The 20,351-nt window shown below is 41.0% G+C and overlaps 1 protein-coding gene across 3 annotated transcripts in view; it reads left to right on the forward strand.

Moving 5' to 3' along the window:
- The window catches only part of TLN2 (talin 2), a 412,810-nt gene that overhangs the window by 231,497 nt on the left and 160,962 nt on the right, over positions 1-20,351 (forward strand). For all 3 annotated transcript variants that reach the window (XM_037054035.1, XM_037054036.1, XM_037054037.1), the window contains 4 exons: positions 1,886-2,028; positions 3,635-3,762; positions 14,078-14,141; positions 15,176-15,280. In XM_037054035.1, the coding sequence (XP_036909930.1) occupies positions 1,886-2,028; positions 3,635-3,762; positions 14,078-14,141; positions 15,176-15,280 (440 nt within the window). The remainder of the gene's footprint in view (positions 1-1,885; positions 2,029-3,634; positions 3,763-14,077; positions 14,142-15,175; positions 15,281-20,351) is intronic.

A 20,351-nucleotide genomic window follows, 5' to 3' on the forward strand; every position in this document is an offset into this window, starting at 1 on the left:
AAAAAGTACTGTATTTTTTAGACTATAAGATGTACTTTTCCCCCAAATTTGGGAGGAAATGGGGGTGCATCTTATAGTCCAAATGTAGCTTACCTGGCTCACTGGGGGGGTGGGGTGGCAGTGGAGCAGGGTGGCAGGAGCAGGGACACACCCCCATTTTCTCCCAAATTGGGGGGGTGCATCCTATAGTCCAAAAATAGGGTAATCTCTTAATATCAAATACGCATGTCATGTTTACATTTTCTTCATTGTCTTCTAAAAATTTTTTTTCAGCAATTTGTTTTAACTGGGCTCCAAATACTGTTGAATGATATGTTGCTTACTTCTTTTAGTCTTGAAGATTTCCCTTCATCTTTTACATTTTTTATTTCTTCAAATGTTTAGGGACAAGAGAATAGATTGTTCCTTGCATAGAGTTTTATACAATCTCAATTTTGTTGATTGCATACCTGTGGTGTCATTGAACATGTTCTTATTCCTTTTAATTCCTAAGACACAGAGGCTCGATCAGATTCACGTGTGTGTATTTTTTCAAATAAAAATTCCATATGTGATGTTGTGTACAGTGAGTCCTCATGTAACATCATCAATAGGCTCTGCAACTTTAAGCGAAATGTTGTATAATGAAATCAATTTTTTTACAGAACAGTTGATAGAAACAAGATTTAAGTCCCTGCAGTATCTCATCAACGTTATAACAAAATGACATTTTATTCAAGGACCTGCTGTATTTCCATCAGGGAATTGTGTTTGGGTGTCTCCCTTTTTGTGATGTTAACAGCCACTGATGACCACTGACTAGATACATTATTTCCTTAGGGGTTACAAAATGGCAACGTAATTCTCCCATAGGAAAGTAGTCTTCTGTGACCACATGGTTGTTATTTGGAAAAGCCGTTACGTAGCCCCATGTGTCGCCAAGCCTGTGCTGTGTGCACCTGGCTGCCTGACCCCGCCCCGCCCCCGGATGCCCCGAGAACCATACTTCATGCACAGGTCACATAGACCTTCCCGGCCTCTTTCACTGTTCTTGCTCTTGCTGATGCATTAGGAAGATGTCATCGTCGTCATGTTTATTGATCTTCACTGGGACCTTCATTTCCTCTGACCCTTTCTCCGTTCTCTTTTTCTGCCTCATGTGATTTGCAGTTGCATACTTTTTAAGAAGTGGGACTTTAGTAGACAAATCCCAAGAATTTTTATAATGTGCATGATACTCTCCTAGGTACTGTGGGAGATGAGGGTAGGCCAACACATTTGAGTGCTGAAGTTGCTTACAATCTAGTGAAGCGTGTAATGAATACTACAATGGATGTGTTAAGGGCAGGGAGGAGTGTAGGAATGAGAGCTGTGGAAAGAGTGGAGGAATGATCAATTCCTCTGCACCTTGAAATCAGCTGGGCATTTTCTGAGTGAGTGGGATTCAAGCTGGGCCGTGGGCAGGGTTCTACCATCCCCCACTACCTGAGTGTCCCCTCCCCCAATCACTGTAATTTTCTTCCTCTTTTCTAATTAGGGTTGGAGGTAACTTATTATGCTCAAAGTTTATAAGTTATTTCACCTGATGAGACTGAAGTATCCACTTTTGATTTAAAGGAAAGTGCTGACTTTGTTGTCTTGGCATAAAGCACTGATTTTCTTAAGTTTATAACCCCCAGAGGGAAGGGGAATTTTTTTTCATTTTCTTTCAGTATGTCATATGGTGCATGGTAGCATATGTGAGATTATTTTGCAATGCTAAAAACTTAGAGTTCTAATATAAGAAGTAACTGTGCTGAATATCAGTTATAGAAATGTGCATCTGTATTAAGCCGCTGTTTTGATGAATCCCCTAAACCGAGAGGAAAATAAGCACAGCTCACTTGTCTGCGGCGTTGTGTTGCAGTAAATTGGCTGGATCACAGCCGAACATTCAGAGAACAAGGAGTCGACGAAAATGAAACGTTGCTGCTTAGAAGGAAGTTCTTTTACTCAGATCAGAACGTGGACTCGAGAGACCCTGTGCAGCTGAACTTGCTTTATGTTCAGGTACCATATTTGATGCTCGGACATTGAGGCTGATGAGAGTCCCGGGAGCCCCTGCTGTGGCTCGTGCTGAGCAGGAGCAGGTCTCTGGCTTCTGTCACGTGTATGGCGTGCAGTTTCTGGGGGCACTGCTCCTGGGCTCCTCACATGTGTTCAGTTGTGGCGTGGGTTGATGTTGGACATGAGCTGCTGGCCATTCAGTGGAGGGCCTTTCTTTGGCCTCCCAGATGGGGACCTGGTGGCCAGGGCTATCTCTCTCTGCCTGGCTTTGTGGCACTTAGTTGGCTCACCTCAAATGCACTAACACTTTCTTAGCTAATATTTTAGAATACACGTGAATAATGGTCAGAAAAATCAGTACTTCTCATTAACTGAACAATATTTTCTCAATAACCTTTTTTCTTTATCATTCACTAATTTTCAAACTCAGACAAGTCCTTTAACTTATCTGAGTTGCAGTTTCCCATGTGTAAGATGTGGGTTTTGCGTTAGTCCCCAAGGTTTCTTTTGGCTCAAAGAAAACATCAATCTGTCTCCGTTTTCTCAGGTCTCTTAATTCTTCCCTTTTCTGTTCTTCTATCCATCTACCTATGTGCCCACAGGAAGAAAGTGCAGCCACAGCATCACCTATTGTTTATATATAAAGTTTTATTAGAACACAGCTCATTTGTTAGCATGTCACACATTGGTAAATCCACTCACGTATCACATTATTGTTTGTGTTGTCTGTGGCTGCTCTCATGGTCCAATGGAAGGATTTGGTAGTTTTGACAGACAGCATGGCCCACGTGGTCTGATATGTTTACTGTCTGGCCTCTTACAGGAAACATTTACCGATCCCGTAGTTAGTGGGTAAAGAGTGGTGTGGAAGGAGAGCTAGGGAGAAAGAGGCTGGAAGGCTAGAAGAAAGGGAGATAGGGCAGTGAGATGGTATGTGTTTACAGTTCAGAGCCATGGCTCAGCACGTCCATCTGGGTGGTCTAAAGATCATGAAACTAGAGAAAGGAAAGGAAGAAAAAGCGTAAATAGCAGCAGCCGTGATGGGTGAAGAATTGAGAGAGGAACTTCAGACAGTGAGTTCCTGATTCTAAGACTGGCTTTGCGTGTCGTCTCCCCTAACTGTCTGCAGTACTGAGTTCTTGTGTCTGGCTGTCTCTCTCCTCCCTCCCCCTTCTCTGTCTTGGGATGGGGGCTTTGACTTCTAGATAATTTTTCTGTTCACTTGATGATTTAGGGTAATGGCAAGGACGTTCTATTTCTTCCCTCCCCCTCCCCCATTTATTCAGTTATTTCACAAGGATGTCTCTTTGCCTCCACTTTTCATGATCCACTTCCGCCTCCCTAGACTACACCGAAGCGTCAGTCTCAGGACGCTGGCCACTGCTGATGCTGCCCATCTGTAGGCAGTTCAGGGCAAAGGCTTGCTTTCTTTTTGCCGTAACCCTATTGTGCTACAATCATCCACGGTGCCCTGCATGCCTCACTGGGCTGGCTGGCCCATTCTCCCCTTGCTCCACGGAGAAGGTGCCCTCAGGGGCAGGAACCCGTCGGTGGACAGGATGTGTCATTACCCCTCTCCTGATACTGTTTGCTTCCTCTTGTGTTTCAGGCTCGGGATGATATCCTGAATGGCTCCCACCCTGTGTCCTTTGAGAAAGCTTGTGAGTTTGGAGGATTTCAAGCCCAGATACAATTCGGACCTCATGTGGAGCACAAACACAAGCCTGGATTCCTAGAGTAAATGATCTTTTGGCTTTCTTTTTTCTCCTGGGTTTTTTTTTTTTTGCACTCTTTGTTTTTGAGCTAGCTATATAAAGTACATACAATAGTTTCAATCAATTGCAAGATTTTTAGCTTGTACTCAGTTGAGTGTATGATGAAATGTGTAGACCTTAAGGAAAGCAAGTGGCCTGGAAACTCAGGGTTGGTCATCTGCTCCAAGTTCAGGCATCCTGTGATTTCTTCTGTCCCTTAGAATATTCCTTCTAAAGAATGGGCCAGATTTTATCATTTTTAATTTTTTGTTAAGACTTCTGTATGAGAACAACAGAGCATAAAACACGGAGTGTCATGTTTTTTATCACAATCTTACGAATTCTCCGTGGCTCCAAGAGGATGATGTATGCATGAACTACTTCACTCTTTTCACCCATCTGGTCTTGGGTTCTCTTTTATAAAATGTCAGGGTGTCTTTTTCTGGCTCAGAGATTGAAGAAAAAGCTAGCCCTGTAGATTCATTCTGGCCCCATAAAACATCAGCATTAGGGTTGGTTCCCTAGAAATACCCGCAAGAACAAATCCAGCTATTCATTGGTTGCTGTTCTGATCTTCCTGTCTGTTTTGACCTGGGCTTCTCCAAGGGTTTTGTATGTTTTTTCCACTGGTAACATTCACTTCCTTTATCTGTCCCTCTCCCCCCTTTTCTGTTTCTCTTCTGCTTCCCTCTAGGGCAGATGAGACATATGCGGCTGGGCCAAAAAGAAATCACTTCATACAGTCTTGACATGATCGGTATCACGATGTCACCTAAATGCGGCTTGTAGAGGCAGGGCCTGACCAGAGCTGGCTGGGGTGGGCGGTGCCGGGTTTCCTCGGGTGTACCAGCGTGAGATGTGCTGCGAAGGGCATCCGTTGTGTTTTGGCCAAGTTCCGAGGGGGAGGATAACCTAAATGTTTTTTTGGTCTTGGCCGCACTTTCACTTTTATGGAAAGAAGTAGGGACCCAGCACATGCCCTGTAGTAAGAAGAAAACCTGACTTTCCTCCTGGCGGCAGAGAATGCCTGGCTGACAGGTCTGAACTGAGTTGTTTCGAAAACAAAAAACTCTCCCCTCGGGTTAACAAATCCCAGGGAGCCTTTCCAAAGTGGTATTTTTGTTTTGCAATATACCATACGGTGCCCTTGAGAATGGCTTTGAGCAGGTTCTGTCATTTCTTTGGTTTTCTTTTCACCCAATGAGTCCTGCGGCCAAGTGTTCCTCAGGCCCCATTTGTATCCATTTGGTCTGGCTTTCTTCCTGTGGGAGCCGTAGGAAGCTTGCCTTTCTGTGTTCTGTGACACCCCAGATGCCTTACGAAAGACCATGTGCACACCATCTTTTAGGGTTTCATATTCCCACATTCTAACCCCACAGCTGGTTCGTCAGATACACTTGGATTGTGACGTATACTCAGATACTGTGGGTTACGGCCACAGAAATTCATAAACAGCAAGAGCTCATTAGGTCCTGGTGGAAGCAACATCTTTTGTTTCTATTTCTTTGAGTGAATAATGAATAGAAGAAAAGATTTATGAACCAAAACCTTTCAGATAAGATATTTTCCTGTTTGTAGGCTTCCTCAACTGTAAGCCCACATGGCTCTGATGAAAAGGTGTTCTAAATGCAGCCGCGCATTGGTGCCTAAAATGCTGCTGCCGCCCCGGTCATTTCATTACGCCTTTTCTCCAGAGTTTCAGGACCGCTAATTCTCGGGGCTCCGTTCTGCATTCAGAGAGCAGTGTCTTGTATGCACCACGTGTGGAAGGAGAGTCACAGAGAGGAGAACTGGCTTGTACAGCTCCATAGAGTTTTTTCTGCAAGGAGCTTCTGACTCCTCGCACTGGGCCCTGTCATTTACAAAGGGAACCCTGCTTTCAGAGGTGTCCCTGCCACCGGTCTTTCAACGTGCAGCAAAATTAGGAAAGTACTTTAGGATGTGATTCCAAGGACCTATGGTTTTTATCCTGAATGAGTGTCACTGGTTGTGCCAACTACGCGGTGGCAGATGTTTTTGTACCACTGACTGTGTGGGGCTCACAAGCACCATCAGAGCATCAGTATCACTCTTACAGCGGCGCCTGCAATTTATAGGTCTGCTGAACGCTGCGGACCAGCACTCCGTTAAGGACGGCCCTTCTCTTAATAATCTTGAACCAAGGTTAAGCAATTGTATTTAGTCAGTTTTCTTTTTTCTGTTATTATAGGTTGAAGCCCATGCCTCCAACAGTATGTGTATGCTTCCTAAGGTTCCAAATTAGAACACGCTTATTATGCTTGGTGACAATTATTTTTCCGTATGAATTTGATTTACTTTCTAATTAGACCAAATCTAGTCTAGGTAATGAGGCATTTCATCTAGTGTAGATGTTTCATTGCATGCATTATTGCACACCCTGCATAGGTAAAGCTTCCTGGAAATGTTCATTTCCTTTTAATTAAAACGAAACAGCAAGCCACTTTCCCCTGGTTGCACGTCAGCTAGTTGGATACTGTTGGGGAATAACACGCCTGGGCTGTGTCCAGGGATGGGCTGGGCCGTGTTTGCCAGGCTTTGTATTGTCTCGATCCAGCTTTCATATGTACTGTCTGCTTGAACAAGTCGGAGTCTTAAAAAGAAATTAGTGAGAAGGTTCTACTTGTCATGCGGTCAGGTTGAAGGTATAGCTGGGTCGAGGTTTCACCCATGTGATTTCTGGATGAGGTGCACTTAGTGAGTACCTTTCTTTTAATTTTTTGAAAATTTGTTTCAGCATTTTTGCTCCAAGTCAGCAGCATACCTGGGAGCTTTTTATGAGATTCCTTTTTACCTTTCTTCAGGTGCTTTAATGATTTCTGGACTCAATACCACCTTGGTGAAGGTGTTTATTTAGAATAATCAAAATCAGAGGCTAAAGGATTTTCAGAGTTTTCCTAGAATTGAGGATTATTTCACATCCCTTGTCAGTTCTATGGATGGAGAAAACAGGTGCAAGAGACACAGACAGAAACGAGGCACAGAGCCAGGGAGAGCTGGAAGTCGGAGAACAGCCGTTCTCCCAAACCGAGTCTCCTGTGCTTTGTCTCGGTGACAGTTTCCTTCAGGTCATCTCCAGAGTCCTAGGAGGGGACATTTTATGGAAGCATGAAGTATAAACAACACAACTGAATAGTCACATGCATATTTCATGCTCTTCTGTGCTTTCGGAAAGCATGCCCCGTGGTGCTCTTTAACTCACGAAGGACTTTATCGTTGTGTTCTCTCATGCCAGGTGTAGAGAAGATACCAGGGGATGTGTACTGATTCTTTGCTGTTTTTGAGACTGCAGTCTGTTTGGCAAATAAACATATGAAGTTGTTGTTATGGAGAACCACAGCTTGGCTCTGATTTCAACGAGGTCTAGCCAGTAACTATGTTTTGAATACAGGGTGGTTTATTTAGGATTTTTAAAGTTGCAGTGCAGGCTGTAGGGAATACTATGAATTGTTTTCAGAAAGGTGGCAAGAATATGGTATAAAAACCAATGTTGATCAATACATTTGGCAAAACAGAAAATATATAAGATAAAGTAGAATTAGCTCTTAAAACAGCAACAACAAAACTTGTTTTAGTGGCTAACTTCAGGGCCCTTGAAAACACAGTAGAAACTTTAGGAAGTGAGTTTAAGAAGAGCTGAAGCCTCTATGAACCTTAACACATCAAAGATTTGATACACTGGTAAAATTTAGACCTTAAGTCAGGTATATGGGTTGAAACTAAAGATAGCTCTAGATGATGGGTATAGAGTGTTCACTGTATAATTCTTTAAACATTGTGTATATTTAGAGTTTTTACATTAAAATGTTGGGGAAAGATTGGTAGTCCACAAGGATGGAAAGAGACTGTATAACTTCCAAACCATTGGCGGATGGAAAAGAGATGCAAACTTGGCCAGTGCAATAGGAGTTGTACAGGGAGGATTATGAAGACAAACCATGAAAAGGTGTGGTAAAATGGAATGTACAAAATGAGAAATACTTCTGAATATATTAGGCATCATAGCAAACACAGCTGATCTTTGAACAACGCAGTTTTCAACTGCACAGATCTCCTTATATGTGGATTTGTTTCAACAAACAGTCCTTTGCATCATCAGGCTTCACATCATAGACTCATACTAAAAACAGTTTCCACGCCCCCCATTCCCAACTGTGTTTTCCCAGCCATGTATCAAAACTACTGATTTCCATCTGTGGTTGGCTGAATCCATGGCTTCAAAGGGCTGATCGTACTCAAGTTCTGGGGGAGTCAAAAGTTGTACACAAACTTTCGACTGCAGAGGCATCAGCACCTTTGACACCTACATTGTTCAGAGACAACTGCATAAGTAAATCAACATTAACAGTTCATAGAAGTTCTCATATTAGATGGAATTTTTTTAAAGTTCAGCTCTATTTTAATTCCTAAAGACACACTTAAAATTTAAGGACAGAAGGACATTTAAAGTAACATCATAAAAAATGATGGACTGGGAAAATAGTTAAATAATATTGCTTGTAGCAATATTTTATCTGATGTGTCTCCCCAGGCAAGAGAACAAAAGAAAAATAAACAAATTGGATGACATCAAACTAAAAAGTTCTTGCACAGCAAAGGAGACCATCCACAAAACAAAAAGACAACCCACAGAATGGGAGAATGTATTTGCCAATACATGTGATAAGGGTTTAATATCCCAAATTTATAAAGAACTTACAAAACTCAACACCAAAAAACCAAACGACCTGATCAAAAAAATGGGGAAAGGATCTAAAAACACTTCTCCAAAAGGAATGTACAGGTGACCCGTAAGTATATGGAGACTAGCTCAACATCACTAGCCATCAGAGACATGCAAATTAAAACCACAAAGAGATCTCACCTCACACTTGTCAGAATGACTAGCATTGATAAAACAACAAACAACAAGTGCTGGCAAGGATGTGGAGAAAGGGGGACCCTTTTGTACTGTTGGTGGGAATGCAGACTGGTGCTGCCACTGTGGAAACCAGTATGAAGGTCCCCCCAAAATTAAAAATGGATCTGCCTTTTGATTCAACGATCCCATTTCTGGGAACGTAGCCAAAGAAAGCCAAAATACTAATTTGAGAGAACATAAGCACCCCTATGTTCATTACAGTGTTATTTACAATCACCAAGACACAGAAGCAGCCCAACTGTCGATCAGTAGATGAATGGTTAAAACAACTATGGACATTTACATAGTGGGATACTACTCCGCCATAAAAAAGAAAACTTTACCCTCTGTGACAGCATGGATGGACCTGGATAACATTATGTTAAGTGAAATAAGCCAATGAGAGAAAGATAAATATCATACGATTTCACTTATATGTGGAATATAATGAACCACCTGAACTAGCCAGCAAAATAGAGACAGACTCGCAGAGAGCACGCTGACAGCTACTGGGGAGGAGTTAAGGGATGGGGAGGGAACAAGGAAGGAGGACTTGTGGACATGGACAGCAGTGTGGTGATCACGGGGGCAGGGGAGTATAGGGGGGTTAAATGGTAATGGAAAAAATATAATTAAAATAAAATAAAGCTAGAGAAACCATAATGTCACACAAAATAGACTTGTAAGGCAACAAAGCATAAATAGAAATAAGGAAGGTTATTATAAAGACAGACTCACTCACTAGGATGATGTATTAGTTGTAAACCTGCATGCACCTAGCACTACCCTAAAGTATATAACAGAAAAATAGTATTACAAGGAGAATTTTGGATATACAATTTTACTAGAATAATTTAACATTATTTCTCTCAGGGAGGGATAAGTAGAACAAGATCAAAATAAAAGAAGTATTTTAGTCAAGAAAAAGTAATGAAATACAAATCAGAATTTAAAAAACCTGCTTTGAACAAATTAATAAAGTATGTAAATATCTGATATATTTGACCAAGAGCAGCAAAACAAGATAAAAGCAAAAATAAGTATTATTAGTAATGAAAATGGGGCAGAACTTCAGATTGAAATTTTTTAATGATAAAAAAATGAAATGAAAACTTGAAGCCAAAAAGATCAAAAATCTAGATGAAATGGGTGATTAGAAAATCTTGATAGATCTATAATCTTGCAATTGCCTTATCAGTTAAAGTGTACCAGCCAAAACAATAAAACAAAAACTAGGCCCAGGTTATTTCAGCTAATAGGTATATTTCAATAAAACTATTAAAAAGTGATTATGAACTAGTCAAGTCTCGTGAATGACCAAAGCTAACTGAAGACAAATGGAGAACTCACACAATTATTCTAACTTCATACAAAGCTGTGACGATAAAAACAATTATTGATGTAGGGTGGCATAAGAACTCTAAGGGTTGATAAATCTATCTTTTTTAAAATTAAAATATTAGGCAAAAGACATTGCCAAGTTCAGAGCAAAGCTCCAGACTGGAAGAAGAAGTTTGCGTATTTGCAATGCATACTACAAAGAGCAAATTAATATCCAGAAAATATTTAAAAGGACAAAAATCTTCTAAGAAAAAGATCACCCAGGATAGTATTATGTGCCTTGCTTAGAGAAAAGGAAATTCAACTGATTTTCAAAGATATGGAAAAATATTAAGTCTCATAAATAATCCAGAATGCAAAATCAATAAGGATATAGTTTTTCATGTCCAGCAGGTGGGTGCAAATTTAAATGTAAGAAAACACCAAAGTGCTTTACAGTAGAAACAAGATGTTTCAGAATATAGCTCTGTTGAATTTAAAAATACGAAGAGAAACAGAGTGTGTTGTGTATAGGCATAAGGTGATGTAGGAACATAAAATATGCATAGGAAGCAACATCCGGAAAGTGACGACCATTAGGGAGAGAAGAAGAATGGTATGGGACATCAGCTAAATGTGTGATCTCTATTTCTTTAAAAACAGATTGGGTAGCCATCATGAAGCAAATATGTCAACATATTAACATGCTTTTATCCTTGGTGATAGGCATATAAATTATGAGGTACATACTTTTCTGTACATTTCAAAATGTTCCCACAGTTAACATTTCTTTTAAAAAGATCATTGCAATAGATTGTGTGTGAGGTGATAAAAGCTTGCATTCAGTTGAGGTTGGTATTGAACATGTGGCAAAGGCAAAATTGCTCTGCATTGGAGGTCAGACGAAACGTATCCATGACTGTGCTACAGGAGTAAAGGTCCAGGGGTCGAGTGCTGACAGCTGTGTCGCAGGCCGAGGAGACTTGTCATCCTTGTCACCGTAAGCCCCTCCTCCTGTTGGCATGCTCCTCGGAAGCATCGACGGAGAAAACAAAGCAACCCAGAGTGTAAGCCTCTGTTGAAGAACCGTGTGGAGTGGGCTTGAAAAAATGTTCCCCTCAAATTCAAGATCATTGTATTGTCGACAAGCAAAAGCTTTGACACAGCAGGAGGTCTGAACTCAGGTTTTCTTTGGGCCTGCGTTAAAACCATATTCCTTCTTTGGAGCTGGTCTTCTGCGTATTTTTGTCAGAATAATTTGCTGCAGATTCTGTCTCCCAACTCACCACAAAGCAGGCATTTCTGCTTTTGTCCTTCACCCACTCTGTCCTGCCTCCTGTTCCTCACCACTCCCTGCCTGCTAGTTTCTGCATTGTTGCTCTCATCCTGTGCTCTAGAGCTTCTGTCAGCTTTGGCCATTCGGTGGTCCTCCCAGCAGCAGCCTGCTGAGGTTGGCGCCTACTTCTCTTACTCCTTTCAGACTCCAGAACTTTCAGACCAGGAGCCTCTGAACTTATCCAGCCTTGAGCTATCTCTTCGCCTCTAGGCAGATTTCCTTCTTGTCACTAAAAGGTACTGGGACTGAGAGAGGACCTCAAGCTCTTCCCCTTGCTTCTCCCATGCCAACCTCTCTGTTCACTTCTTTCCACCCTACGCATTTCCCATCAACCAGTGCTTCCTTCCATTCATGTCATGATGTCAGTTAATCACCAGGATTTAGTAGTAAACCAATACTCTGAATCACACAGACATTTGTGTTTTTTGAGTCTGGATTCAAACCCAAGCGTGTCTGGTTCTATCAACAGAGCCTTCGGTGTGCCACACTCGCAGTGCTCCAACCTGACCGTCCCGCAGAGTCACCCGAGGGCTTGTTAAAACACGCACTGTTGAGCCTCACCCCAGAGCCTCTTAGTCAGCATGCTGCTGGTTCGGGGGCCACGCTCTGAGAACCTGATGTGATAGCACATCCGAGATGTGATTTTTTAGTCATCTGGTGATTCAACATAAAGGTCGGGCTCAGGAAACGTGGGTGCTGCAGTGTCCTTTGGGTGACACTGTCCCGCCGCACCTTCCACCTTCCTTCCCCTTCATTTCTGCACCCTGCGCTGGGCAGACACCATGCTGCTTTGTGTGTGAGTGTTGATGCCATAGCCGCTCAGGAATGAGGGGACATCCACTGCTTTCAGTTCTTTTAAGTAGTGACACTCCTAGGTAGGAATATTTTCCTCTCCTTCAGGATGTTTTCCCTTCCTTTTCCTCTTCTTCCTCTTTCCTCTTAACCAGCTTAGAGAGGAGGTGACTTGCCCATGGTCATATAACTAACTCGTGGTGCCGGCTGTGGAACAGATGTGAGGCAGTTAACACTTCCCCAAATCATAGCAGCTCCGTGTACGTGGACATCGCCTGCCACACCAGAGGACATCTTTAGGACGCCTCTTTTGGAATTACTTCTAGAAGCAGCTTATGTTTTTATATAAGAAAATGAGGTTTCAGTGAACACCTGGATTTGAATCCAGACCTCACTCCTCCAGATGTGTTTATTAAATTCTCCTTCCCTTGTTCAATGGCTTTTTGGCATTTCTTAAAAATTGCCACCATGGTATGATCATTACTGTCCCATTCTTTCTTCGGCTGTGCAAGGCCTTTAAACCATCCCGTTTTGGTCCGTGGTTATCCCTGGATACTGGCTCCAGCCATTTCGGTAGCTTCCTGATCTCCGGCGTGAGGAGCCCGGGAACATCTTACACCATTTCCTGGCGCAGAGCTAGAAGCAGCCATTTCTCCAAGGACCTCTGGTTCCTTTTAGTGGCGAATGGCGTCTGAAGACCGCCTGGCCAAGGTGCTGGGGGTGCTTATTGCCATCAGGTTGCCCTTCCTGTGATCTCCTAAGAGGACACAACTAGAAAATAAATGTTTTTCAGAAAAAGAAAACTGAATCACATATGCAGGTAATTAAGTCAAATGAAATATCGCAGGGTTTTCACTGGACTTTTTTTGCTTTATATGTTTTCTTTTTTCCTTTTCCTTTTTGTTGTTCAATTACAGTTGTCCCAGTTTTTCCCTTGTTGCTCTCCCTCGACTCCCCACCCCTGCTCCCACAGTCGGTCCCCACCCTGCAATCCATGGCCAAGGGTCCTTGAGACACGTTCCTTGACTAGGCCCTTTTCTTTCTTTACCCCCGTATCTCCTTCCGCCCTCCCCTCTGGTCTTTGTCAGTATATATTTTTTCTCTTTTATGCTAAAAATTTGGTTACTAACAACTAGTAAAATTACTCACTTTATATTAATTGTATATAACATGTTATATGATATAAAGTCTTAATTTTATACAGAGTGTGTGTATATATATATGAAGGAGGGAGAGTATTTAAAATAATGGTATCAATATTTATCAATTATTTTACTATGGTTTATTTCATCTTTAAGTATATCTTACTAGGGGGGTATATTGAAAAGGCTGTTTTTCAATGTTACCTGAAATCATTTTTCTCTCTCCAGTTATGCTTGTCAACTTGATACACTGTTAAGTTCACTTGTTTCAGTTTGCTTTAGATTTTTAGACATTGCTTTTCCCACCTTTTTTGTGATTTCATGTGGTTCTGAAGTGGGAAAAAAATTCAAGGAGTCTCTACAGAGAAGTCTGTTTTTCATCCTGTTCCCTTCTCCCTGTTTCCCTTCTTCCCATAGAGAATCATTTACATTAGTAGCAGGCATGTTCTTCTATGGTTTGAAAAATACATGTTAACGATGTGAAACGGAAAATATTTCCTTGCTTTCTTGCAAAGGATAGCATACTGTACACACTCGTGCCCCTTACTGCCTCACTTACAATACATCCTGGAGATGCTTTCTCATTTAACCATGTTAGCTTCACGTGCTTTTTCAGACTCATTTTATATTTGTGTCCTATTTCAGTGCATTGTGGAGTGTGGCAGTCTGTTATTCACTGTAACCAGAAAATGCTGGGAAAGTTTGTGACTTAACTGCGTTTTACGAAGTCTTTTCTTTCCTTCTCATCCTAGAACATAAATGCTGTCCTTTTTTCCTTCCTCTTTCTCAGTCTAAAGGAATTCCTGCCCAAAGAATACATCAAGCAAAGAGGAGCTGAAAAGAGAATATTTCAGGTATTGGGAATGTAAATGCATTGTTCTCCTCACTCCCTCTCCTCATTTATTAGTATGAGATAGGTCCCTGCATGTGATAATTTTGGAGCCCCTGCATGTATTGGCTTATGTAATAAATGAGTAGTGGCTCAAGAGTAAAGGAGCTGGCAGTTCTACTTCGGGCAGATTTATTATCTTAATTCACACCTTCTTGCTAAAGGTTGCTTAGCCCTTCTGAGAAAAAAAATGTGCACATATTTAATTTCCGAGACATTATCTTGGTAGCATTAAAATAAGTGATTTGCCATTAAAATGCAGTGAGGGAGAAGCTACAAGTTGCTCCTTTGTCCAGAGATAGGTTTTTGAAGCTAGAATTTGGGAACTAGTAACTTTTTAACATTTAGGATTATTCTAAAAGAACAGTGTCTGTTCTAGGCAACCAGTAAGAAAGCCCTATCATCAACTTGACCATGAAAGAGTCACTGTAGTAAATCCAAAATATCAAAATCTTCTTTGATTTTGAAATTAGATAAAAGTTGAAATAAAAATGTCATGTGTATAAAACATTTTTTTTTACCAATTATTGTTTCCAAGTATTGTGACATACAGGCATTTGTAAAACCTGCTTTTGGGAAAGTTGTATGCTGTGGATGGATGTTAGGATGATACCTCCCCCAAACAAGAGCAGTTTTCTGGCTCACATATAAAACGTTGTTCTTGAGCCTTTTGGGATGTGGAGTCCCTTTGAAAATGGGATTACAGTTACGGACCTTATTCCTGCCACTCTGCACATACATGAATTGGTGATGTAGTTATGACATTTGTATGAGTTAGGGCCCAAATTCCAGTTAAGAAGCACTGTGTTAGAGCCTTGGGTGCACTCTTGACACTTGGTGAGTTCGGAGGGAACATGCATCACGGAGGGTGTCCCGCACAAGTGTTGCTTGCTGATTGGTTGTAGCCACACTGCATGCACTGTGTTTTGTAACTACCTTACCCGGTCTACCTGCCGGCAGAACTGCATTAACTGGTCCCCACTACTGCCACTTCTGCAGGAGCACAAGAACTGTGGAGAGATGAGTGAAATAGAAGCCAAGGTCAAGTACGTCAAACTCGCCCGGTCCCTCCGGACTTACGGTGTGTCCTTTTTCCTGGTGAAGGTGAGTTGGGCAGGATGTTGGAGAGACTGTTTGCTTGTGCTACCTCTTTTTCTTTTGTTAAAGTGTCTGCTTTGAGGGTTGATTTGTCCTCCCTAGACCCCTAGCCTTTGCAGATTCTGGCCAATAATGACACGAGTTTAGCTGTTGGAAAGACAAGCAGTGTACGAAGCCGTGAGGCTGGTGAGTGCACCTAGCTGTCCACAGTCCTCCAGGCAGCTGTGCTGTGGCTTGGCCCACTGTCACTGCTCTGGAGTCACTGAAGGAGTGTGTTCACTTTTATTCATTACGACTTCCCCCTGACAGTGTTTTACTTAAGACTGTCGCAAGTACCCTGGACTAAGGGAAGGCCAAATCAATTTTTGGTGGTAAACAAGGAACTTAAGATGTATACTGAACTTGCAATGGGTCTGGGACCCCTGTGGCATTTACATCTGTTTTCATCAGAGTTGTTTGTCTTCCTCCCAGAAGGAAAAGGTGATCTTTTAAAGTTAACCTGTGAATTGCAGAGGGAGGCCCTTGATAGCCGTGTTCTTAGGGTGACTGATAAACCCTCCTGTCAGCTTCATTTCTCCTTTGCGCATCCTGAGCTCGCATACTCCACTTTAGTCCTTCCTTTCCTTCAACTGCTGTCAGTTTTACACCAGATAATATCGGCTCCTTGCAAATGAGGAAAACGTGGCTGAATCACTTTGATTCTAAGAAACATAATTTGGAAGTTGAGTTTCTTACATTTAGTGGGAGTTTTAACCTGTCAGTGAATTTTTGGATGGTGCTGATACCTGCTAGGTAATGACTCCATTTCCCAATAGTAATACTAATAACATGTAGTAAATAATTACATGCCAGGCGTACCTTATTTAACTCTTTCAGCAGCACAATGGCAGAACTGTTACTCTCAGCTTCTTTTAAGAATGACAACACAGGAACCCAGAGAGATGACATGAGTCAGCGAGAGCCGTAGGACTTAAGTTCGGGTCTCTGGGACTCCAAAGCCTATGCTCTCAACCACTGGGCTGTGCCACCTTAGCTGGGGTGACCTTGTCTGACTTGCTTCCACCATCCTAGCTTCCCATCCCCACCACGAGCACGTGGGGAGATCTGCTCGTTCTAGCAGAACAAGTGCTCTTTATTCATCATTTTGAAGGGCAACTGGGGGCAGATGAGTTCCAATGCATCACAGGGACAGAGATTAAATTTCAGTGTGTCCCCTGATAGTGGCAACCCTTTCCAACTCTTCTGAAATTTTTTGAAGTCCTTCACATGTGAAATTCATTTCTGGCATTCACATCATTTTCCATCACATTTGACCCAGAGTCAATTTCAGTGACACGCATGTAGGTCAGTAAATTTGGGGAGATAAAATAGCACACAGCATACTACATGTAATTAGAAAGTAAGGTTAAATATATGGTGATGGGAGGAGATTTGAGTTTGCATAGCAAACACACAGTGTATTATAGAATTGTACACTTGAAACCTGTATAATTGTATTAGCCAGTGTCACCCCAATACATTTAATAAAGAAACTAAGAGAAATTGAACAGAAAATTGCAGAGAAGAAGAAATGTGGTCTCCAAAAGCAGTTTAGTACCTGAGAATAATTTGTCCATGGCCAGGAGGATAACTGGAGACAGAGCACAAATCTCCTGATTGTCGTGGGGTTGTGAAGATTTGGTCAAGTGAAGACTCTTCTGTTACAAAAGTATTTAAGGCAAAATAAGAAAAGAATGGAAATTTCCTTCTTTCCTCCCTCCTTCCCTTCCTTCTTTCCTTTCTTCTGTCTTTCTTTTTTCAAATTATATCTCTTTGAACAGAGGGCAGGGTCAAGGAGGTGGAAGGTACTAACAGCTTTCATATACATATTAGATACTCAAATTTTGGTTTTCAATAATATTATTTTCTATCACATAATAAGGTAAAAGTACTACTAACTTTGAAGTTTTACTCAGTGGTCCTATTTAGTATACATTTTGTATTTAATGTAATTTTGGTAAATATAGTTTACTTGACCATAGTTTATCTAATTTTTAAAATAGTACAACTAAGCATTTAGGAATAACTCATTGTTTGGAATTAATGAACCTAGTAAATCAGATAAATAGGTCAGATGAGATAACATCATATAGAATGAAGTGAGAAAAAAATTTAGAAAAACCATTTATAATACCATCAAAAAGCAGTAAAAACACTAGGAATAACTTTAACCAAGGATGTGAAAGGTCCATACACCAAAAACTATAAGAAATTGAAGATACAAGTGAATAAAAAGGTATCCCATGTTCATGGATCAAAGAGTTAATATTAAAATGTCCATACCACCTAAAGCCACTACAGATTCAGTGCAACTTATATCAGTATCCAATAGCATTTTTCACAGCAAAAAAATTTTTAAATCTGCATGGAACCACAAAAGACCTCAAATAGCCAAAGAAATCTTGAGAAAGAACAAAACTAGAGGCGTTATACATCCTCAGTTCAGACTATATTTCAAAGCTATGGTAATCAAAACAGTGAGGTATTGGCATAAAAACAGACACATGAACCAATGAAAGAATCAAGAGCCTGCAGTAAACCCATGCACATACAGCAACTAATATTCAACAAAGACAAGAATACACATTGGAGAAAGCTAATCTCTTTAATAAATAGTGTTGGGAAAACTGAACATTTACATGTAAAAGAATGAAATTGGAGCCTTATACCACTCGCAAAAATTAGCTTGAAGTGGATTAAAGACTTAAATGAAAGACCTGAAATCATGAAACTCCTAGAAGAAAATATCCTTAACTTTGGTCTTGGCGATGATACTTTGGATGACACCAAATGCAAAAATCAAGACTTCCAGTCAAGATAGAGGCATAGTTAAACATGTCTCACCTCCTTTCACAACCACAGCAAAAATTCAAACTAGACTACAAAACAAATATCACCCAAAATTGTCCGAAAATCAAGCTGTATGGAAGTCCGACAGCCAAAGAATTAAAGAAGCCATATTCATCCAGATGGGTAGGAAGAGCAGAGATGCAGAGAGGCACAGAGAAGTGCAGAGATGTGGAACAGGCTGTCCTACACCCATGTGTGGTGGATAAATATTGGGAGGGATACCTCAGGAGGGAGGGATCCCAGCCTCACACCAGACCACCCAGCCCAGGGTTCCAGCACCAGGAAGATAAATCCCTCTAACTTCTGGCTATATAAATCAGTGGGGGTTGGGGTAGCAAAAGAAACAGTGGGATTCTCAGGATTCTCTTCTTCAAGGGCCCACAGTAGACTTAGGACTTAAGCAGACTCACTCCCCGCGAGCTTCAGCACCAGGGTAACAACTGGAAGGGCACCAGTGGCACACAGGGAAAAGCTGAAATGATTGGTGTCAGGGCAAGTATGGGGAAACGGCTTTCTCTTGGACAAAATTCCAGTGTCCAGGCAGAGGCATTGTCCCCTCTCTGAGCCCTCCTCCACTCAAAGCCACAGATCAGTAACATGGGTTGCCCTGGTGATTACCTAAGGCTCCGCCCCATTTCACTTATTGCTGTGGTTTATTACAACAGGCCACACCACTAAGACCAGGGAGTCAAAGCAGCTCTACCTAATACACAGAAACAAACACAGGGAGGCTGCCAAAATGAGGAGACAAATGTGGCCCAAATTAAAGAACAGAACAAAACTCCAGAAAAAGAACCTAACAAAATGGTGATAAGCAATATCAGATGCAGAGTTCAAAACACTGGTTATCAGGATGCTCAAAGAACTCATTGGGTAGTTCAACAGCATCAAAAAGACCAAGACAGAAATGAAGTTTACACTAAGTGAAACAAAGAAAAATTTATAGGGAATCAACAGTGGAAGGGATGAAGCTGAGAATCAAATCAATGATTTGGAACATAAGGAAGAAAATAACATTTAATCAGAATAGCAAGAAGAAAAAAGAATCCAAAAAAAACAAGGATAGACTAAGGAGGCCCTGGGACCTCTTCAAACATACCAACATCCAAATCATAAGGGTATTGAAAGGAGAAGAGAAAGAGCAAGACATTGAGACCTTATTTGAAAAAATAATGAAATAAAACTTCCCTAATTTGGTGAAAGAAGTAGACATACAAGTCCAAGATGCTCAGAGTCCCAAACAAGATAGACCCAAAAAGGACCCATCAAGACACATCATAATTAAAATGCCAAAGGTTAAAGATAGAGAATCTTAAAAGCAGCAAGAGAAAAGCAGATATTTATCTACAAAATCTTTCCCATAAGACTGCCAGCTGATTTCTCAAAAGACATTTTGCAGGCTAGAAGGGACTGGCAAGAAGTATTCAAAGTGATGAAGAGGACCTACAACCTACATTACTCTATCCAGCAAAGCTATTGTTTAGAATGGAAGGGCAGATAAGGTGCTTCCCAGACAAGGTAAAGCTAAAGGAGTTCAAAATCACCAAGCCATTATTCTTATAATCATGTAATCTGAGAGTAGATTGCTGGTTGCCAGGAGCTAGGGTGGGGGAAATGAAATGTTGGTCAAAGGGTACAAACTTGTAGTTATTAAAGGAACGAGTTCTGGGGGTCTAATATACATTATTATGACTGTAGTTAACAGTACTGTATTATATGTTTGCAAATTATAAAGAAAAGACCTTAAATGTCCTCAACATAACAATTACAAAAAATGATAACAATGAGAAGTGAAGGATATCACAAAATTATCACAAACCTCATTGTGATAATTTTGTAATATATACCTGTAACAATTGATCACATTTTACACTTTAAACTTCCACAATATTATATATCAGTATATTTCAAAAAGGTGGGGGGAAACGGTGGCATCATACGATCATTTTATACAAAGCCACTAGGGTGTTTGATGAAATTCAGCACCCACTTATTATAAATATGTCTTTAAAATGCTGGAATATGTGTACATTGTCAACATGAAGAATATTTTAAACCTATCATCAGTATCCTACTTAACAGAGAAATGCTAGAGAGAAATTATAAAAATTGGGATCATAACAAGTTACCCTTTAACATCTTACCCTTCAACATTGTTCTGGGAGTTCTGGTAAATGCAGGGAGATAT

This window comes from Sturnira hondurensis, unplaced genomic scaffold, assembly GCF_014824575.4.
Source record: "Sturnira hondurensis isolate 20B ecotype Veracruz unplaced genomic scaffold, ASM1482457v3 Scaffold0008196, whole genome shotgun sequence".
NCBI lineage: Eukaryota > Metazoa > Chordata > Mammalia > Chiroptera > Phyllostomidae > Sturnira > Sturnira hondurensis.